Source organism: Eschscholzia californica, unplaced genomic scaffold, assembly GCF_041429995.1.
Source record: "Eschscholzia californica isolate CP2 unplaced genomic scaffold, dmEscCali1.0.p SCAF_1, whole genome shotgun sequence".
Lineage (NCBI taxonomy): Eukaryota > Viridiplantae > Streptophyta > Magnoliopsida > Ranunculales > Papaveraceae > Eschscholzia > Eschscholzia californica.
Window position 1 is genome coordinate 77,498,010 of NW_028238198.1, and position 21,688 is coordinate 77,519,697.

The window sequence follows — 21,688 nt, forward strand, 5'->3', positions numbered from 1 at the left end:
CTTGAGCAAGATAAATCCGTCTTTCTTTTCTTTTCATCTTCTTTTAAAACCAAATCGAAACTTTTGTATGATTTCCATCTTTCTTTCCTTTCTTTAAGACAGATATCTACGATTTGATGAATTGAAGAAGAAGCCCATGAGGAAGGAAGATCCATCATCGTACCATTTACTTCTTTTCCCCTGAAATAAGATGAAGAAAAAACAAAAGAAAAACCTTATTAATACTAAAAAAGAGAATTTCTCCTTCAAAAGTGAAGGAGATTCCAGTCCTTCCGCCGGAAAACGATGATACCCTGTGAAATTCTCTAGAAATCAAAGGTTTATTCCTTGGATCTCACTTAAAGAAAACGGTTATGAGAGAGAAAGAGTTTCTTTGTTCTTAATATATTCCAATTTCATTTAGTGGGGGTTATTCGTTCAGACCTTTTATTAGATCTTCAAAGTTTTTAAGATCTTTGAAGTTCATTGTTATTGGTTTAGAGCTTTTTTTAAGAACATTAAAAATCGGTGTTATTGGTTCAGAAACTTTTTTAAGATCTTTAAAAGTCAGCGTTATTGGTTCAGAACTTTTTTTAAGATCTTTAAAAGTCAGCGTTATTGGCTTAGAACCTTTTTTAAGATCTTTTGTGGGACATGTTATTCGTTTTTGCACCGGACATTTAGATCTTTTAGCTAAAAATCTGTCTCGGATCTATTGGAGACATTTTTATTTGTATTTCTGCCTAATTAAAAGATCCACCTATTTAGGTGAAACTTTGAAATACTAATTAAATTGGGTGTGCAATAGAAAGTCTAGGGTTGAAACAACCAACACCCAAATCCAAAACCCTACTTCTCCTTATAAAAGAATACTTCATCTTCTCGAAAACTCAAGTCATGTCAAGCTCTTTCTGCCTCGTAGCTCTTTCTCCCTCATAGCTCTTTCTCCCTCATAGCTCTTTCTCGAAAGTACAAAATATAAAAGAAACACATTATCATTTGATATTCTTCAATATGTAAATAGATACCTAGTGTGTTTGGTACGACCATTCGGTTGACCTTTGAGATGAGCTAAGGTATTCAGTGAGACAAAAAAAAAAAGAAAAAACTTTCTTCATGTTTTCAATAATGACCCACTTGATTGCTTCTCTGAGGATTATTGTTTCTCCTTCAGCTATTGATCTTCATAGTTTCAACAAAAAAAAAACCTATTGATCTTCATTTTGTGAATGATGCTCTGGTGGCTATCCAACTTCCCGCGTGTGTTATAAGCAACAAAAACATACCCTACTCGTTTAGTAATAGATTTAAATGATATACCAAAATAAATTATTACTGCCGATTTTAGTAAGGTATAAGGTATTTGGTTTAGCAAAATAGCCTTAGTAGTAGCTGTTTAATTTTTTGACATTTGTGTGATCAACCAATCGGCACTGCTTAAATACAAAAGTCGGAACAAAATTCAAATTCAACCAGTTTTTTTTTTTTTGTTGCAAGAAATTCAAATGCAAAAAGAATTTCTTAGGTGCCCCTTTACACTAACCAGCGGTCTCTATAAATGCCACCTTTACATTGAGGGTTATTGGGGGGAGGGAGAGAGAGAGATGAAAAGGGAAAAAGTAGGTAAAGTTAGGTTTTTGGTGAAAAAACTGAAGAAGGGAAAACAGGGACCCTGTCCCGTTGATTTCACAAAAACAACAGGCCACACCACACTCTCCCTCTCTCTATTCCTGGACGACAAGTACATACTCCTACTACTCGACCAAACCGATCTTCATCTCTCTCTCTTTCTCATTTTTCGTATTGTGCAATTCAAGCATTTTATCTTCTTCCTTGATGTTCTAAAGGTATATTTTTCTTCTTTGTTCCTTAATACTTTTTTTTCCCCGTTTATCTCATTATTTTCCCATGATTCATATCTTCAAGTATTCGATTTCTTGTTTTTGGTAGTCTTCCTGGGAGACTAGTTACTTGAGTTTCATGTATCATGATCAAATGAGAAACTTGGGTTAATTTTGTTTAGATTATCTAGTGATGAATAAGTGACAGTATCTTACTTATAATGTAGATGATTTTTCTTTTTTGGGAATTCGACTACGATCTACGTTAGTCGATACAAGACATTAATACACTACGAAGATGTAATAAACATAATAACCGCCTAATTTAAACCAAGAATGAAAGAGCCCAACAACAAAGAGGCTTAAAGCCCAACAAATTATTACATTATTTATAGCCTAAATTACATAGGCTATAAATAATGTAGATGATTATAATATCAATGAGTATTGGATTCAAAACAACTCTGGTGTGTGCCTCATGACAATGACAATAACTTTTTTTTTTTTTTTTTTCAAATTGTCAGCTTTTCTCGAACCATGATAGTAACTTGAATCCCCCAAGTGAATGGTTTGTCAGCTTCTAGTATTAGATTGTTTAGGGTTTTAGCTCATTTGAATTGAGTTTCATTCTTTTTGTATGAAGCATGAGTCTTTGGATGAAGTTACATTTTTTGTTTCCAAGGTGATTTTCTTCCCCCTTTCTCATTCATGGGTTTAGGGTAGATTCAGACGAATAACATAACTTGGTATCATTATCCACGTCTCATCGTCACCAGAAGATCTAATACACGCTATGGTACTTCATTTTCATTGGGAGATTTTCGGTATTTCATATAGTTTAGGAGAAAGAAATGAGACAATTATGAGTGGTATTTATGAGGTGGAATGAGTTGTGGAGAAATAGAGGAGATAATCCGGGAAACAATTTGTGACAATGAGCGTAACTGGTTGAACAAATCTAACCGTAGTTTAAAAATCTAGATGAAGATATAAGGTTTAGATGAAGATAAAGAACTTTTCATGGGACAAAATCGTTGTTCATCTTCCTCACCTTAATTAACATTTCTTTTTTCTGTTCCAGTAAAATGCGTTAGTGAATGGTAAGATTATGGCAGCCAACGAGGCTACAAATCGCGCATCTTATCGTTGCATGGTCCAAGAAGATTCAAATAAAGCACCAGAGTTATCCTGCTATTCACCGCCATCCTCATTTTCCAAATTAAAGGTTGATAGGGGTCTGAGTGACGCATCAAGTGGCCCAGCCCTTTCCCCGCCTTGTTTTATGCATGTTAATTGGAACTCCTCATATTCCGGTCCTTCAGTAGACGCAAAATGGTGGCGTCTCCTACAACCCGACTATGGGAATAGAAAAGACTTGAGTAATCAACAGTTAAATGCCTTTGAAACTGAGCTCGAATCACTACGAAATGAGAAACTTAACCTCAAAAATATTGGAAGTCCATTCGTTTGTGAACAGAACAATAGGCCCATGGTTATCAACAACAAGACGGGATTTTCTTTGGATCCACATGAGAGGGTTTCCACTACTTGCTTGAAAAATGGCCTGGAAGTTAGAGTCGAGGAGTGGAAGGCTCTAAACAATAACAAGAAACAATGGCCTCTTAAGCATGAGGATATTGAGGAAAACTGGTACCAAGACAATGACCGTGTGGACTTGGATTCAATTGACGGGGTAACTCTGAAACAAGACTGTGACTTGGAATCTCCTCGGACGGGTAGTGCCAAGATCGAGCCATGGTGGCGCAAAGTGGACAAAGATGAATTGGCGAATCTAGTCGCACAAAAGTCACTAGAGCATATTGAGAATTGCGATCTTCCTTCACTCCGGAGTACAAAATTAAGAAGAGGTCAATTTAGTTGTCTTAAGAATTTTGATCAAAATGGAGTTCTTCCCTCATCCCCAGTTTTGAAGCCAAATACTTCTGTCCATAATGGAAATCCCTCTCATGGCATCGGCGAAAACGAGCATTCGCTCTGTGGTTCAGACAAACTGTTTAGGTAATCCTTTTGCTGTTACTTTTCAAGTTCCTATGGAGTTTCAACTTTTGTCAATCTAGTCTTTCTTTTCTTATTTTATTTAAGTTATTTAGTTTTTCTAATGTATTAGTATATTTGATATCTTCAGCAAGGATTCGACAGAAAATCGACAGACATCTACGGAAAAAACAAGCAAGGCCCAGCTATTGGAAGCACTTGTACATTCCCAAACACGGGCGAGGGAAGCTGAGCAAGTATCTCAACAAGCTTTTAGTGAGATTGAACACATCCTCAAACTCTTCTTCAACCAAGCTTCACATCTCTTTGCACATAAGCATTGGTTACAACTTCTGCAGTTCGAGATTATTTGCCTCCAGCTCAAGAACAGAGATCGTTCTCCGGTTATCCTTCCATGGATGCCAAACAAAGGGAAGCGTGTTAAGCAAAAACCCGAGAAAGGGAAACGAGGCCTGTCGAGGTATGGACTTTGTAAATATGCTGTTGCTGTTGCAGTTGGGTTGGGTCTTGTTGGTGCAGGATTGCTGCTGGGCTGGACCATGGGTGGTGGCTACCAAAGTTTTAAACTGGTCCAGGTTAGCCATCGACATAGTAAAATGGTGAAAGGTAGCTCATGAAACACCACTTTCATATCTCTATCTCAAGTTTATAGATCGAGTTATCAAAAATTCAGAAAATGTAGTTAGTGTTATTTCGTATATATATTATACAGATATGTGAATGTCTATATAATGGAGAGTTGTAAGATAACTTTTGAAACTAGAAGATCTAGTTTATCAGCTGTGTGTGCATTCTGTTAATAACCTAATTTTACCATTTGACGAAAGCGCTTTATCGTTTTTTCGCAGTACCTCGTTCAAATGAAAAACATTATAACAATCGTTCTTTCTATTAAAATAGCTTTACACAATAGTTACTTTGCTTCAATAAATACAATTTTTTTCAATGGAGTATGAAATAGAAATCATCTATGAACTTCGAAGCATAATTTACCTTCTTCTTTCTTGTGATGAGAAAATTTTGCCACTACAAACTAGGAATTGAACAGAAAATACAAACATGGGTTCAGAAGGCTTTCAGAGAAAGCTCACTCTTTTTCTATTAAAATATCTGTAAAAATGGGTTTCTTGATAGTTCCTTACTTCTATGATTTGTTTTTTTATACTCACTCTTTTTCTTAGTATTCATCCAAGTATGTAAACAAAACCTCATCCTTCTTCGACTTTCGTCGCCTGAGTAACGCTTTCAGAGAAAGCTTACTTTTACTTGATTGATGCTCGACTTCTTTTCGTTTATCCGTATAATCAGCTTTCGAAATTGTTTTTTGGGGTTCAGAAGGATGCTGCAGTGAGCAAAACAATGATTCAATTTGATGATTACGAAAGGTGTAAAAATGAGCAGATATTTTTCTAGTTTTTGAACGGGAACTACTTACCTGTTTTTTTGTATTATTAAAAGAATTCGGGGTCGTTGACCTATTGGGAAAAGGAGTTAACGATCTACTGAAACCAGACTTGGTCGATCCAGAACTCAGTGGCCTACTTGGAACAGGAGTTGTCGATCTACTAGAAACAGACCTCGTTGATCCAGACCGTAAGAGTGGAAACATAGAGCGAAATGGTGAATTTGAACGAGCTTTTCTGCAAGGAAAATCGGTAAGTTAATTTACAGTTTATTACTGCATTTTATATGGAGCAAATGGATCGGAAATTACCCGATTGAACATTGTTGTGTGTTTTTCTCCGGCTCTCGAACAGCTTAAACAGAACAATCACAACTTAACTCAATTATATCTATAGTTTGAGATAACACACAAGAAGCAATAAAAAATCGAAAAATTAAGTTAATACCTTTCTTCAACTTCTTCCAGTTTTCTTCATTGTTTGGTCCTGGTTCTTGATGTTTATGTTCAGTATCTTCAGGTGATGAAGACCGTGTGTTTCTGCGATGAAAATAAAAAAATTTAACTTCATAAATTTGGTGCGATTTGAAACTTGATCTACATGAACTATGTTATGAACATTTAACCTCATTGAAGATTCTCGCTCATACACGTATCTCGCTCGAACAACTTAAACAAAACAATCACAATATCAGACAGTAATAACATATCGGTACAGGAACACCACGAAAGAAAAAGCATACAGATAATGAAACAAATTATACCCTCCTTTAACTTCTTCCAATTCTCTTCATCTTCACGATTGTATCCTTGATCGTTTGGTGTCCAATGTGACTCCCCTTCTAACAAAATTAGACATGAAATCCATATTATTATCGTATAATCAATGAACTAATTTAAGTTTTAAATACTTATGAAGAATGCGAAAATAGTGAAGAAGACAATAAGAGAGAATAGAGGGAAGATAGTTGCCTGGCAAAATATAACGCTTATAGTGTTTCGGAGTTTTTACCACCAAAGATTGTTGAGTAAGGCCCTCGTGGTCGATAAACGTTTGACATGTCTGTAATCTCTAATGTAATGCCAAACCAATCGAAAACAATGAAACACTCAATGTTTTATAGATTTTCGGTTTCACTTACACAACTATGAAGAAACTAAAATGGGAAAATATCGAAGAATTGGAAAAGAGGCTTGAAAAGGTATGTACATGTTCAATGCTAGAAACTTGAAACTCTGTTGCAGAAACTTGATCGATATTTTCGTCTACAAGATCATTAACCTTGAACGTGATAGAACCCAAATGATCGACTGTATTAACCAGAGCTTTAATGGTGTAGTCTTTCAAGGTATCCACCATTCTTTAAGAAACCAATATAGAAACTCAGATTAGAAAACATAACTTAAAAATGGGATGACAAAACTTATCAATCAATGAATACTAGTGAAGAATAAGACTTCGTACGTTTCTTTCTGATCATCATTCGTGTAAGATACTTCGAAATAATCTGCTGCTGAATACAATTGTGTTCTTAGATTCTTCAAATCCTGAAAACCCAAATTGCAAAAAGAAAAAGAAAAACAAGAGAGGTAAAAAAGAAGTGAAACTGCAATACCCTCTGATAATACCATAGTCAACGCTCTAAGGATCGGCGAAGAACAACAAATTAAGAGATCAAATGTCACTAGTTTGCATCAACAAAATAAAACCAAAAACTAGAATTAACTAATAGAAAACAAGGGTTTTATGATTACCTTGAGACTATCTGAGAAAATCAAGCTCTTATTCATGAAAAACTCATCATAATTGGTTGGTTGATGAGGAAAAGACATTGAAGAAGTGGGTGAAGAAATGGTTGTCTTCATATTCAGATACTCTAAATTTTTCTTTTCTGCAAAAAGTAAACAGAACCCATATTAGAATTTCAAAACTAAGTACTTGAAACTTCAAAAATCATATTCAAATTAAAATCATTGATTTTGACATGGGTTTTCTGCAACTAACCTGAGAAAGTTCATTTACTATCAGACTTCATTAATGAAAATCAAGAATGAGGAGATGATGATTGATGAAGAATTGAGGACTCCAAACTTTTTTTCTTCTTTACTTGTATTGGTGCTTCAATTCTTCAAGACAAAAAAGATAAAAACCCACTTCCTAATTCTTCACTAAAGAAACACTACACTAAAGCTAAAGGAGGTTTAAAACAAACACAGAGACTAAAAAAGTCTGATTTGATAGAGACCAAAGAGATACTCTAGTAAAAGGTCTAATAGTAAAAATCAGTAGAGAACTAATTGAGTTGGTTAAGAACTAAAGATATTTGAGGTAGAAAGATAGAGAGAGATAGAAAACTAGAAGAGAAATGAGGGGTGAGTGTAGATGAATCATGAACTCTTCTTACCTTCCTTGTTTTTGAAGCAAAGACTAGGTGTTGGGTACTTGGGTAGTTACACAACATGTGACTTTTGAAGTCTGATAGTAACATACTAACATGTGTATCTCTCGACGAGGAAATCAGAGTTTGAATCTTACTGATTTAAATATATAACATCTGAGCTATCTAACAACAACGACACATTCTGTCGCGTCTACATTTTGGATATAGATAGACGACGCTGACAGGAGGACACTCCCTGGTGTATGTGAAAGAGTAAACTAGGGGTCCTAATAATTTTGGATAGACTTTTGGTTCCACCTACCGGTCAAAGTCAATCTCAAACACTTTTGTGATAGAGCATGGGACATTGTGGGGAAATAAAGTTAAAGAGTTGGTTAATCAACCCTACTCCAGGGTAGAGAGTTTATGATTGATTGGTACAAAAACCAATCAAATTACTACTCCATATTGTTATTGGGTCCCCCAAACACTAAAAACTCATCAAAATCCGACATAAAATAAGCAATCTTCACCATCTTCCTCTTTTGTAGGACCATATACCATTTCAACTTTATTTACTTTATATTTGAAGGATAAATATCCATAAATATATTAAAGAAGGTTGGTTCTATCTACATATGAATCCAAATCTTTAACTTCTTTCTTTATCTCTTTTTTTTATTTTTTATTTTTATTTTTTATTTTTTATTTTTACACTCATATAAATAGCTAGTGTATACCTAACTTGTATGTTGCAATTTTTGTACTTGTGTTTATTTATTTTTCCAAAATGACTTCAAAACTATATCTTTTAAAGCTATATATAAAAAAGCACAAATAAATCATTCTCTTACTTTTTCTTTGTTTAAAGCATCCTCTTACTAATTACTTAGAGCATTTAAAAGGTGGTGATGCACATGATAAATATTTCTTTTTCTTCTTCGCAAATTTGGGTTCAAACTCGAGAGACTGGAGCCGATTTAATTATAAAATTGGCCCACTCCATCGTTGAGCGGTTGAATACTTTCTAGTGGATGCAACTCAATTTGTAACAAAATCTTGTTAGGGTCCACCAATTTCAACTCCAACATATTAGACTTTAATTTGGTGAACTTAAGTAATTTTTTTTGTGGTGCCTATATAACTTCATAAACGAAACTGGGCCCTGGGCCTATACAAGAAAAGGTCCTTTAATCTGATAGCAGAGGTGCATAAACTTGGAAGAGGAAGAAATCAACATCTGAATAGAGAAAGCATTTTAGAGAGAGAAAGAGAAGATGCCATTAATGGAGAAGCTGAAGGTGTTCGTAGTCAAAGAGCCCGTTGTTGCAGCTTCTTGCCTCATAGCTGGTTTTGGTAAGACTCTATTACTCTCTTATCTTTCCTACCCCTAACCCTAATTTCTCCAAATGAAATTTAGATCAAGAACATATCATACAACTGCAATTTTCATATTCAGCTCAACAATTAAATTTTGTTCATTAAAACCCTTATTCCGATTGACTAGAATTTATCCTTTAATAGTTTAAGTATTGGAATCTATAGTTGTTTTGTTTAATCTATTTGGGGATTTGTGGAATACTTAAATCAAATTTCATAATTAGGGTTTCAAGATCGAATTACGTGCTTCGGCTAAGCCTTTGATTTTCTTGGAATGTTTAGGATCTTTCAGTTTCTTGTTAAATTTGTATTAGTGCACTGCTTTTCCTGATTGGTTTATAGTTTAACCTCATCCAGTCATTCTTAATTAAATTCATGTTCCTACTAAGAAGTGAATCAATGTTGTGGAAACGCGATATCGGTTAGTGGAACTTGATTGTAGGTTCTGGTTGAAATGGGCTATTCTCATAAAATTGCCCAAAGCATTCATGTAAAACAAGTCGAAAAAAACAAATCAAACGTCTGAGCCAGTTTCTCAAGTTTCAATTTTTTAGGCCAGATTGTTGGAGTTAGTCCCACATTGGTTGTGGGAGGGAGTGGTGGTCACTTTGTAAGTAAGTATATGGGGAAGTCTCTCTGCTTGAGCTAGTTTTTGGAGTGAGAGAGACCCTGTACCACTTCGGCGCAAGGAAGGCCCATATCACACCCACAGAGATGACTCTAACATGTATGTGTCATGCTTTTAGAGTCTATCTCCTAAAGTTATCTCTTCGGTATTCATTACTATGTCTGAATTGGAGAAGTTTTAGTAGTTGCTTAATCCTGCTAATGAACTTAGTCTACTTCAAAGCATGTGAAGAACTTTTGCGATCTTAATTAAGGTCAAGGAACAGAGATTTGAAATAGGTGTCTTTACGGGGTGATTGCTTTCTGAGGAATGAGGATACTGTCTAAAGTCTCTAAAATCGATCACATAAGGTGTTATCATTGTGATGTTCAAACCACTGATTTAATTCATGTATGGTTTGATGGGGCCTAGGGACTTTGCCATGGCAAACCTCCTTGGTAGAAAAAAAAAACGAAATAAAGACTGAACCTGAAAAAGAACAGAGACCAAACACCTTTTCTTCAGCCATTAGCAAATATCTGATAACTTTTCTTTTGTTATTCCTTGTTTCCTGTTTCCATGAATCTTTTTCTACTAATGACTAACTTTGATTTCCTAGATCTATTGTGTTTCCGGAATTTATCTTATCTAACCTCATCTTCCTGTTAAAAAACTCAGGCCTCTTCCTCCCGGCCGTGGTCAGACCCATATTGGATTCGATGGAGGCATCTAAGCAGGTTCCCCAACCCGCTTTAAGTGATGTAAGTATTTGATTTCTTGATGCCTTGTTCTCTCTCTCTCTCTCTCATCTAAATCAGTGTTTATCTTCTTTAGCTGGATTTTGTTCATAATATCTCTTAAGTTCTCAGCTGGTCCTGGTGCCTGTTATTTGCATATAAAATGGAGGATCTGAAACTGGAAATTTTTTACTTGCTCTTGGCCCCCAAATTGACAATATGTACGAGCTTAATATATTGCCGGTGTATGTTCTATTTCTAGGAACTGAAACTCACCAACGTCACTTAATAGAGTACTAGATTTAGAACCTTTGGGAATGAGAACATGTTTATTTCCCTTGAACAAATGGGCCACATAAACTAGTAACCAATTATTTCCTAGTTTATATATGTATGTCAGTCAGGCAAGTAGTATTCCTTCATTTAGTTTGCATATTGCAGATATTAAGTCTGAATTTCGTCGTCGTTGCTAAGGTTATTTATATTTTACATCTTTGCAGGTGGTTGCAGGAATGACGGGTAAAAAACAGTAAGGATTTTCGTTTCAGGATGAAACTAGTGATGGTTAACGGTTTGTGTAATAAAACATTGCTTTACCTTCATTTTCTGTAAAACCAGCCAAAAACTTTTTTTTTGTTTTTTGCATTTGGTTAGTGTCTATTTGAGTGAAGTGATGGAGTTAATCTTCATTCTCCTAATCGCGAAGAAGTTCAATTTCTCTATCTTTTTTTTTTTTTTCTGAATCATGCTTAAACCTAGCAGGGATGGAAAGGAAGGACAAAGACATTTTACATGTTATATTGAAATTAATAAGAAATTCAGCTCCTTTTAAAATGTATATTTCATAGCTTTTACTTCCCACTTTGGGTTTTCCTTAGTTTTTCTACTGTTCTTCCCACCTTATGGTTTATTATTGAAATAAGAAAATGCTGCTTGGCCTGATATTTTAGCCACAGTAATGATGTACAAAAATGGGTATTCTATGTCAATAAGTGGGTCATGCTCTTGGGGATAAAATGGGTATTCTATGTCAATAATTGGGCCATGCTCTTAGGGATAAAATGGGTGTGCCATGGCAATAATTGGGCCGCGCTAAAATATTGGGTGGACTAACCCAACTGATTATATTGATACGATGTGGAGTTGTTCATTGCATAAATGTTACCTATATTTCCTTCTTAACAAAAAAAAAAAAACCTATATTTCCCTTGTTCTCTCTCTTACGAGGTACCTAAGGTAGTGTATTGGGAAATTGGCCCACATTAATAAAATGTCTCGTAGATATTTTAAAATGTTGTATCTATAGGAGATATTTTAAGATTTTGAATCTATACACTTGTAAAATTGAGTGCTAAATGGGTTTACGTAGTAAAATTCAAATTTACAAATTCTTGTTATCAGAAATAAAAGTGTTTATTTCGTCTTTAAAATTTTGATTTGATATTCAAACGACAGTCCACAAATGATAATTAGATTCTAAATAAATTTGTCAGATGCATATCTGATTAATGAAACCCTATTAAGTGGACATGAAATTCTACCATCATCCGTTCTCTAGTCCAGATCATTGAATGGATGAAGGTTAGCATTTGGGGCAAACTGATAGCGTTATCTCTTGCGTTATACGAACAAGAGTGTTCGAGTCAACAACACGGGTGCAACATTGGAGAATATGCACTTGATAACCCAAAGTGAGAGTTCTTAAAAAGGTGGAACGTCACAAACTCTCATTGACAAGATTAGAGTTTAGTCCCTGGATTTGGCAGGATTGCAGAATAGCCCCCTAATTTGCGCTTTTTGTTGCTTTAACCGTTGTTTTGACTTGGTCCGAATTCAGAATGGTCCCTCATCTAACTTAAAATCTTAGGATGTTACACTAACCTCATTTTATACACATCCTTTTAGTTATCAGATATTGCCAAAACAAGTACTCGAATAATGGCTCCTTCAGATTATCAGAGGCATCTTGCCACAGTAACAAGGGACTCGACTGGAGCAGTCATGGGAACAAAAACTCAAACATTCACGTCGGCTTCCGCTCTTCATAGCGAGGCATTAGGGTTTCAAATTAGTCTGGACTTGGCAGAAGAACTTGGTTTGCTGACTTTTATGATCGAAGGTGATTCTAGGGTTTTGATTGAGATCTTATCCAATGGTGATGTTGGAACCCCGTGGCTATTACAAACTGAAATCGACTGTCGTAGACGTCGTACATGTGGAGGGAACTTTAACTCTCCTACTGTCCTAGAAGTCAGAATCGAGTAGCCCACGATTTGGCTGCTTCTTCTTTAGTCCAGATTACTTAATTCTCGACTAATACCCCCTACACTGTTAAACTAGTTCCAAAATAGTCTTTTTTTTTTTTTTTTGAAACCATTGAAACCTTTTTCATTCATGAGTGATTAAATCACAAGTTACATGGATATAATTGTTTATTTCTCTCGGTTCAGCAGCATGAGAGTTCCAAAATAGTCTTTGCTTTTTTACTTTTTGAATTACTTTTCAGGACTTTGAATTTGTAACTTCTTTTCATTAATGTAATAGACTTTCTCAAAAAAGAATTGTTAAGATACTTTACTTTTCCAAAATGACATCGATTAATGTTAGAAGGTGGTTACCATTCGGGTGATGAATTAAATCAAAGAGCTTTCCGGTGCGCTTCACTAATTAGGCTTCATCATTTATCATTATTCTTAACGCGGATGCATGCAATCACTCTAACCCTATTATCATTAGGATTATTTAGGAGAAAGAATGTGAGAGGAAGATGTGTTTATTCCCCATCTATAATCTCTCTGTAACCTCCTCTTTAAAACCTCACTTTCCCCAAGAAAAACGAGTACTAGTATAAATCAAGTTCATGCATGTCTTTACATACATACAAGACAACTTCATTTTTGTGCACCATCTAACTAGAGCCATGCAACAATAACAATCATCATATTACTTATAGAAAAATGTTAAATGACTCAAAATTTAGGGTCAACCACAAGAAAGCGGTGAAGTGACGAACCTCAATTGACCAGGACATGGGTAGAGATAAATGGTCTCACTAATTGGAGTTGGTCACATCCATTCGACCTACAGTTGACACCAAATTTCGGACGTTTAACATTTTTGTAACTTATAAGAGCCGGGGAGTCAAGCCACTAGTAAAAATGTATGATGATAACGATGATGGAATTTTACATGCATGAATAAGATGGTAGCATGCATATATGTACGGAAGGTGTTAAGAAAGTGTACCTAAATACATATATATACATAGTTTTATGTGCTGATTATTAAAAGAGCATTAAATTGTGTACATTTTACCCTCCCTTGATATTGATTGAAAATTTTGTTAACTAATTAAAACCCAATATTAATTTTCACCACAAATCACACTAATTTTGTAACTCCCCATAATCCATTCTTCCACGAACTCCAATTCTTTCTACTCATAATTAATTCATTAATTAATAATCACTCTCTCTTTTCTTCCTCCCAATTTAAACCCCCACTTCTCTTTCCCTTCTCTCTCTAATATATATCTCTCTCCAAGATTTAGATTTCAATTTCAATGGATTGCTTCAACAATCTTACTGACCTTAAAGTGGAAAATGGAAGTGTCTTTGATTGGTTCTTCAATGAACCTTCATCATCACTTACTCTTACTAGGTAAATTGTAAATTTCACTATTTTATTGTTTTTCCAAAACATGGGTAATTTTCTAGATTTGTCAATTCACATCTTAACTTATTCTTGTTTATAAAAATGATTTCTTAGTTCAACTACTTAATTACCATTTTTGTTGCTCTAATCTCTGCATGAAAAGTACTTTTCTAACATTCCTCTCTCTCTACTTGTATGCAGCAAGCAAGAGGTTCCTATACCACCACCCTTTGATGAAAGTTTATATGATAATGGTAACAATTTATTCAATTTCTATGGGGTTCCTCATTTTGATGACTACCCATTCTTTGACTCCTTATCTTCAATGGAACTAGTACCCTATGAGCCTCTACCCATTACACACAAAGAATATCATGAATTCGACGAAAACTTCATATTGAATGCTGATTTTCCTATGGAAGATTACTACCCTAATTCACAAGTACCTCAAGAAGATTTAGCAACAAATACATTTGAACCACTGAATGTTATTCTACCTCATCATCATGATCAAATAAGTTCTACTACTACTACTACTACTCGAACTCATGATGATAATACTAATTCCAATAGTATGAATGAGATTGCAAATTCAAACAATGATTATGATGGTGAAAGGAGTGAGAAGATTGGTAATAAGAAGTGTTATAGTAATCGAGCAAAGTCATCGAAATCAATTTCAATTGGTTTTGATGAAATAGCCAAGCATTTTGATGTTCCGATAACGGAAGCGGCCAAAAAATTGAATGTTGGTTTGACAGCTTTGAAGAAAAGATGCAGAGAGTTGAATATAGAGAGATGGCCTCACAGGAAGATTCAGAGCTTGAACTCTTTAATAGACAACCTTAAGGTATGTAGCAAATGAATATGAATTTTGCATGTAGAGGCTGATCAATTTAAATTTCTTACACTTCCCTTACACTTAACATTTAGCTTAAATGATGGTTTCTAATAAGACAAATATATAGATATAAAGGATGCCACGCGCACAAAAGAGTTTGAAATTCCTTTTATTGAAATGGCGTGGCAAGATTCCTTTCAAAATTTGACTGGAACTAGACCGTTCTCTTTATTAGTCGTTCATGTTTTAACCGTCAGAATTCAGTCAAACTTTCAAAAGAGACTTGCCACATCATTTCGACAATTTTTTTTTGTGAATTTAGCATTTCTGTAATTTAAAACACTAAAACATAAAAAGTAGGGTTACTAAAGTATCTCAAATATTCTCAACAAAAAAAAAAGTATCTCAAATGACTAAAGAAAATGTTGTATCTTGGTATTATTCTAGCAATTCATGTACTCTTGCTATTAATATTATAACATTTGTAGGGTTTGGGATATGAGAAAGAGATTGGGATGTTACAAGAACACAAGAAGGAGATGGAGAAAGTACCTGATTTGGAATTAACAGAGAAAACTAAGAGACTTAGGCAAGCTTGTTTCAAAGCCAACTACAAAAAGAGGAGGTTCATGTCTTCATTTTCATCCTAAATGAAATACATATTTGATTGAGTAGTTGATAGATTTTGTCTCTCTTTCTCTCTTTTGTATTTTACCTAAGAGTTTATTATAGTTATTAAGTATTTATTTGTAACTCTAAAACAACTAGAGAAAGGTATTTAGTATCAAATATCTTCTTATTTTTTTTCAAATGGGCCCTCATGGGGTTGGTGCCAGTATGCACCCCCACAGGCTCCTTGGTCCACATTAGTATGAATTCTATTTTCTTACATTAGACTCCAAAAGTCTATGCACTTAGATAACATTGAATTAACATCATATTAGTCTTCATTGAAACATCGGTGTCCTAAAAATCATATAAAGATCTTTGAAGCCAACCCTAGGGCCCTCAACTTTCATTTATGTACTCTTTTATTTTATGTATTGTTTTAGTTACAAGATTAGATCATGAAAATAAACTGATTTCACAAAATCGATCGTAGATGACCCGTATACTAATATATCAATATATCAAATCTAACGCAAACTCTGCTGCAAAATCGTGGGGAATTGGTTGTCTGACGATTTAATTATAGAGTTAATTCCTATATGGCCCCCTACTTTGTGACCAGCTTCCTTTATGGCTCCCTTTTTTTCGTAAATTCAAATATGGCCCCCTATTTTCAAGTAAATGTCAATACTACCCTTCTTAATTCTAAATTTAAAACATTTAAAAAAACTTATTTCCACCTCACCCCTCTCTCTCCACCTCATCTCTCCATCTCATCTCTCCACCTCATCTCTCTCTACAACTCACCCCTCTCTCTCTCCAATTCACCTCTCTCTCTTTCCAACTCACTCCTCTCTCTCTCCAACTCACCTTCATCTTCTCCGATTAAAGTCGCCGGCCGGAAAATTTTCCGGCCGGCAACCTCCAAAAAAAAAAAAAAAAATTTCTTGAATGAGTTTTGACCCCTCATTGATAACAGAATAGTTTTGACCCTATATGGCCAAAGAATCACCTAAAAGAATCACATTTCTTGCTCATTTAATTGAAGCTTGGTATTTCAATGTTATAAATGACAATAAGGAGACCAGAATAGTTTTGACCAGAATTGTTTTGACCAGAATTGTTTTGACAGAATAGTTGACTATTTCTATTAGGTGATTCTATTAGGTGATTCTTATAGTCAAGGTGATTGTTTTTGACAGATTTCTTGTACTTCTTGCTATAATTGTACACGAGAAGATTGACGGAACAATGGACAATAAACAGACCTTTGATCATCAATATCAACTATAAACAACAACAATAAACAGAAGAAATGGTCGAATCTAATGCCTATACTTATTGCCCTTGTGGTTATTGTCGAGATTGGGGTTTCTTGGTCGTCTTGATATGGCTAAAAATGCAGCCATGGTTCATACCTGGACTAAATCCTTCTACTTTTCTTCCATGGGTGGTGAGTCCTTTAAATCGGAATCCAGAGAAGATCTTCCTGAATTAGGTTTTGAGAGGAACAACAGTAACAGCCAACAAAATAGTACCCACAGTAGAGATGTTGAGAATTGTGAGGCTTGGTTAGAGAGAGAAGATGCTATCCCTTATTCTAGAAATTTTCATGAAAACCCAATCTGGGTTTCTGGTTCTGATGAGGTTACCCCTCTTTTGATTCATCCTCTCTTCTCTTACTTTTGATTTTACATCTTATTTTTGTATGGGTTGGTTCTGATGACCTTCAAAGGTCTGCCGTGAACAGACCAGATCTGGTCTGTTCACGGCTCCGGCGAAGGGAAACCCCCTTCGCCGGAGTTTTTAGAGAGAGAGAGATGAGAGGAAAAAATTTTTTTTTTTTTTTTGGAGGTTGCCGGCCGGAAAATTTTCCAGCCGGCGACTTTAATCGGAGAAGATGAAGGTGAGTTGGAGAGATAGAGGAGTGAGTTGGAAGAGAGAGAGAGAGAGAGGTGAATTGGAGAGAGAGAGAGAGGTGAGTTGTAGAGAGAGATGAGGTGGAGAGAGAGAGAGAGGGGTGAGGTGGAAATAAGTTTTTTGAAATGTTTTAAATTTAGAATTAGGAAGGGTAGTATTGACATATACTTGAAAATAGGGGGTCATATTTGAATTTACGAAAAAAAATGGGCCATAAAGGAAGCTGGTCACAAAGTAGGGGGCCATATAGGAATTAACTAGTTACATCAGCATTACAAATTAGCAACAACCAAGCCAATAAGCCATATCAAAAGGTAACGTGGATACATTAAATATAACCTAGGCTCCTCTTTTATTTTCTTTGACTTCGAACTATTTATATTTACAAAATTTCAACAAAGGCTGCACCCATTGTGGCAAAGGTGGTTGTGGGTTAGGCAGATCCAACGGTCAGAGAGTTAAGATCACTTGACTCTTCCATCTTCGCTTCCCTAATTTTCCATGGCATTGCTTGCTTAAACGTCCGGTAAATGCTACCCTTTATAACATAAAAAGACCCTATGTTAGTTGATATTTACAATGAAGTCCCTAAAAATATATTAATTAAACCAAAAAATATGGCCATAGTTTTTTTTTTTGGAAAAATATGGCCATAAATTTTATGTTCAATGCAATAACATATTCATAAGAAATAGATTAATACTTAAAAAAAAAAATTAAACCAAATTAACGGATAAAATACTGAAATTTGTTAAAGAATACTAAACTACTTACATTCAACTGACTTGCAAATTACGTAAAACAAATAACATCTCCATGGTTTTTCTACGAAGTGCATGTCTATGAATCCTTGTTTAAGCAATTTATTTTATAACATATTTCGGTTAGAGACAGTGTGCTCCTTTTGCCGGAGAGTTTAGAGAGAACAGGAGAAGAAGAAGAGATTTTTTGTTTCCAATAAATGTCGTCAGACGAGTTTTTGTCACAGAAAAGAAGTGGGTGATCACACCCTCAAGTTTGGGCGTTGCTTATAAAACTTCCCAAATGAGTTTAGATGATTGGTAACTTACCCATGAGTGGGAGTTTGTGCTAGATAGACCCAAAAAGCTTCTTCTCCTCTTGAATCTACTAATCTTCACCTTTCTCTTCTGTCCACTACCACCTTTGATATCATCCTCTACAAACAAACTAGTGGTAGAAGAAGAAGAAAGAGATGAATTAGAACAAGGTGAAATGACAACAATACCCTCAACACCATCATCATTTCTCTTAGAATTCTTCTTCCCCCAAGACCCAAAAAACCCCACTCTTGTTCCTTCTCTCTCCTTCGTACTCTCTGTCTTCTTGCAATTGGTATGAGTATGACCACTTGATCCTCTCTCCATACTGAAACTGAAAGAAGAAGCTGATGAGTAAGAGGATGATCTCCCCATATAATAAGGTCCTTCAAGTACATATTTGGGTGAGGGTAAATTTGTAACTTGAGTTTCCTTGAACATCCTTGGAGGTAGTTCAAGGCACCTCCTGGCTGTAGCACTTTTAGGCTTGGAGTTTGAGGTTCGGGGCTTTCCTGGTGCTTCTTCCCAAAGGAATGGAACCGAAGCTGGTGGCATAAGTGGTGGTGTTAACATACCTGGTGGTTCGGGTGACTTATTAGGAAGTGAAAATAGTGAGAGCTTAGGTGTGGAGTTTGGGTCGGATTTTGCCATGGAACTCATTTTCTCTCTCCTTAATTAGTCTGAAAATTGTAGTATCAAGTAGTAGTTTTGATGGTTGTGTGTGGGAGGGACTTATTATAGAGAGAGAGAGAGAGAAAGAAGTGAGAGAGAAAGTGTGATACAACGCTCCTTGACGCTAAGACTTCACGCAATTTGAAACTGGCATCTTATTTCAGTTAATTATATTTTCAAAATTTCAACCATGTTGTTTTATTTTCAACAAAAAAAAAACCATGTTGTTTTATGACTTCTAAGGCTACTTATATTACTAGGGCTAATTCCTATTTGAGCCCCCCAACCCCAAATGTGATTGATTCACCATTTTCGATCTTCTGATTGTCTATTTCGACCTTTTGGTATCCTAACTATTGAATCAGAAGTCGGCAAACGGATTGATGGTGCTCCCTGGCTTTTACCGACTGACTAGAAGCGAAAAGAAAGAAATATATACGATTTACAAGAAAAAAGATACAGTTTTAGAAACAAGTCAGTTAAATTTTAGGTGCTAAAAGATTTGTTAGCTAGAGCCAAGAGGTGTCTCGAAAGATCTTAAACCTAGAAGAGTTGGTTATATACTTATATCTATAAAGCCAAACGAGAATTCTTCTTTTATATAAGAAAAATATTCTAGTGACACTCCCACGAACATAAGGCCTATCTAGAGACATATACCATAGGATTGAGATCTAGTTTTACCATATCTAAATAGGATCATTTTAGGTATGTTTCGCTCGTGCAGTGTCCACAATGGTTCTATGAGCATGTGATAATACTCTTGTTTATATAATAATAACGAGAATATTTTTTGGAGAATGTCTTATTTTTCTGAAAAGATTGTAGAATGAAACCAAATAAAGATTTAACACGTTACCAAATCATACCATAATTTGAGTTGCCACCAACTTTTTCCAACTATAGGTCTGTATCGACTAGGTTTTCAGACAAATCTTAGCCTAATTTCCTGTTTCTTTATCATTACATTTATTTTGTTTCTAAGTCCATTAATTAAATGAACTGCTTCATATACAAGTGGAAGGAAATGGGCCAAAATGCAAAAGCATCTTATAAATTGTGATCAAGACCTCTCAATAGAAGGTAAATATGGATTACTTACATTTTGAAACATGTAAAAAACAGATACCACTAAAAAAATGTTTTAGAGTATGAAATTTGGACATTTAATTCTAGGCTAAGCGAGAGAGGCGCTTGAATCAGATGAAACCAAATTGAGATCGTCATCAAGCCAAACAAGTTGGTTTATGCCTTGTGCGTGAAAGGGCATGTTTTAGAGAAACCCTAGGTATTTTTTCGAAAGACGATAAAGCAAATAGCGGTGATTGATGATATGACAAGTACGAAATACGGCTAAGCTATATTATAAAATTTGAAGTTTAGATTGAAACAAGTATGGGTCGTTCATCATATAGTGAGACCTCTTGTTTCCCCCATTCTAGCCCACACGAGGCTACTGGTCACTAGATATATATATAGTTCATAGCTCATACTTAATAAGTTAGAAACATCAATGTGATCACCATACCTCTCTCTATCCTTGAATCTTATCTTGTTGGATCCAAATTTCACCTTTTTTTTTTTTAACTTCTTGAAGTTTTTGATATCTTATAGTATGTTTGTAAGAGGCAGTTTCTAAAAATTGAAGAGGAGGTTTAAGAGGCAGCAATAGGCAGTTTCCAAATTGGGATGGTTTCCAATTTTTTGGCTCAATAGACAGTTTCCAATTTTTTGGCTTATAATATATATAAATAGGGGTTGAGTGCTTTGTAATCAATACACCAACACAAGCAACAACAACTCTTCTTTAGAGAGAGCTAAAGAGAGAGAGCAAGAGTGAGAGAAATTTTTCATAGTTTTTGAGCGGTGTTAAATTTCTCGGTCGTCGAAGATTTTGTATAGAAGGTTATTACTATACGGTACTATCTTGGGACGAACTTGCGGGTTGTGTTAGTCGTCTTCATCTATCCTTCAATAAAGATTTCTTGTTCGCCCGAGGACGTAGGCTTTAAAGCCGAACCTCGTTAAATTCTGTTCGCATATTTAGATTTTGGCTTAGCTTTTCGATTAATCTTCATAATCGGATCAATTTCTAGGATAGGTTTGATAGCTTCCGCGACTTTTAGTTCTTACAATTGGTACCAGAGCCTTGTTGAGATTGAACGAAGAGAAGATGGGATCGAGAAGTGGTACGGTCAAAGCAGGGAAATATGAGATAGAGAAGTTCAATGGGAAAAACGATTTTTCTTATTGGCGGATGCAGATGAAGAATCTGTTAATCTCGCAGAAATTACACAAGACGTTGACGGGAAAGAAACCAGGAGATATGTCAGATGAGGATTGGGAAGAGTTAGATCTCGAAGCACGGGCTACCATTATGTTGTGTCTTGAGAGGGACGTGGCGTTCCTAGTAGACGAAGAAACAACGGCGGCGGGTGTGTGGTTAAAACTAGAAAGCAGTTTCATGACGAAAACTTTAACGAATCGGGTCTACTTAAAATCCAAATTATTCACATGTAGAATGGAAGAGGGTTCTTCTATTCAGGAATATGTGAATAGGTTTGACAGGATTATCTCAGATTTGAAGGATA

At 35.3% G+C, this 21,688-nt stretch overlaps 4 protein-coding genes across 8 annotated transcripts; 2 read left to right on the top strand and 2 right to left on the bottom strand.

Moving 5' to 3' along the window:
• The first annotated feature begins 1,618 nt into the window (after window positions 1–1,618).
• LOC147569398 (uncharacterized) lies at window positions 1,619–5,683 on the top strand. 2 transcript variants are annotated; one of them, XM_086655876.1, is made up of 3 exons: window positions 1,619–1,826; window positions 2,902–3,839; window positions 3,967–5,683. In XM_086655876.1, the coding sequence occupies exons 2-3, from the start codon at window positions 2,929–2,931 to the stop codon at window positions 4,451–4,453; spliced, it is 1,398 nt and encodes a 465-aa protein (XP_086512002.1). In that variant the 5' UTR covers window positions 1,619–1,826; window positions 2,902–2,928; the 3' UTR covers window positions 4,454–5,683. The 2 variants fall into 2 exon arrangements, with proteins under 2 accessions (XP_086512002.1, XP_086512003.1); XM_086655877.1 differs by having other exon boundaries at window positions 1,646–2,289; window positions 2,345–3,839; window positions 3,967–4,615.
• LOC147569399 (protein ABIL2-like) lies at window positions 4,707–7,820 on the bottom strand. 4 transcript variants are annotated; one of them, XM_086655881.1, is made up of 11 exons: window positions 7,224–7,820; window positions 6,994–7,130; window positions 6,704–6,786; window positions 6,449–6,599; window positions 6,211–6,301; window positions 6,003–6,080; window positions 5,865–5,907; window positions 5,687–5,778; window positions 5,551–5,593; window positions 5,272–5,476; window positions 4,707–5,178 (listed from the first exon to the last, which is right to left on the bottom strand). In XM_086655881.1, exons 2-11 carry the CDS (start codon window positions 7,102–7,104, stop codon window positions 5,014–5,016), a joined length of 1,062 nt encoding a protein of 353 aa, XP_086512007.1. In that variant the 5' UTR covers window positions 7,105–7,130; window positions 7,224–7,820; the 3' UTR covers window positions 4,707–5,013. The 4 variants fall into 4 exon arrangements, with proteins under 4 accessions (XP_086512007.1, XP_086512004.1, XP_086512006.1 ...); XM_086655878.1 differs by having other exon boundaries at window positions 6,211–6,310; XM_086655880.1 differs by having other exon boundaries at window positions 7,244–7,749.
• Window positions 7,821–8,816: 996 nt separating this feature from the next.
• LOC147569400 (uncharacterized) lies at window positions 8,817–11,181 on the top strand. The gene is made up of 3 exons (XM_086655882.1): window positions 8,817–8,975; window positions 10,285–10,367; window positions 10,844–11,181. The coding sequence occupies exons 1-3, from the start codon at window positions 8,897–8,899 to the stop codon at window positions 10,874–10,876; spliced, it is 195 nt and encodes a 64-aa protein (XP_086512008.1). The 5' UTR covers window positions 8,817–8,896; the 3' UTR covers window positions 10,877–11,181.
• Window positions 11,182–16,000: 4,819 nt separating this feature from the next.
• LOC147569401 (uncharacterized protein At4g00950-like) lies at window positions 16,001–19,171 on the bottom strand. The gene is made up of 3 exons (XM_086655885.1): window positions 18,438–19,171; window positions 17,633–17,905; window positions 16,001–16,042 (listed from the first exon to the last, which is right to left on the bottom strand). Exons 1-2 carry the CDS (start codon window positions 19,083–19,085, stop codon window positions 17,801–17,803), a joined length of 753 nt encoding a protein of 250 aa, XP_086512011.1. The 5' UTR covers window positions 19,086–19,171; the 3' UTR covers window positions 16,001–16,042; window positions 17,633–17,800.
• Window positions 19,172–21,688: the final 2,517 nt, after the last annotated feature.

Bases quoted from the DNA above. Each gene is read 5' to 3' on its own strand.
- LOC147569401 (XM_086655885.1), bottom strand. From the start codon at position 19,085: ATGAGTTCCATGGCAAAATCCGACCCAAACTCCACACCTAAGCTCTCA. The intron at 17,906-18,437 runs GTAAGTTACCAA...TATGTTATAAAG, and splicing joins GCACAAACTCCCACTCATGG to GGTAGCATTTACCGGACGTT.
- LOC147569400 (XM_086655882.1), top strand. From the start codon at position 8,897: ATGCCATTAATGGAGAAGCTGAAGGTGTTCGTAGTCAAAGAGCCCGTT. The intron at 8,976-10,284 runs GTAAGACTCTAT...TAAAAAACTCAG, and splicing joins TTGCCTCATAGCTGGTTTTG to GCCTCTTCCTCCCGGCCGTG. The intron at 10,368-10,843 runs GTAAGTATTTGA...ACATCTTTGCAG, and splicing joins CCCAACCCGCTTTAAGTGAT to GTGGTTGCAGGAATGACGGG.
- LOC147569399 (XM_086655878.1), bottom strand. From the start codon at position 7,104: ATGAAGACAACCATTTCTTCACCCACTTCTTCAATGTCTTTTCCTCAT. The intron at 5,908-6,002 runs GTATAATTTGTT...GTTTTGTTTAAG, and splicing joins TTGGAAGAAGTTAAAGGAGG to TTGTTCGAGCGAGATACGTG. The intron at 5,594-5,686 runs GTATTAACTTAA...GTTCTGTTTAAG, and splicing joins CTGGAAGAAGTTGAAGAAAG to CTGTTCGAGAGCCGGAGAAA.
- LOC147569398 (XM_086655876.1), top strand. From the start codon at position 2,929: ATGGCAGCCAACGAGGCTACAAATCGCGCATCTTATCGTTGCATGGTC. The intron at 3,840-3,966 runs GTAATCCTTTTG...TGATATCTTCAG, and splicing joins GGTTCAGACAAACTGTTTAG to CAAGGATTCGACAGAAAATC.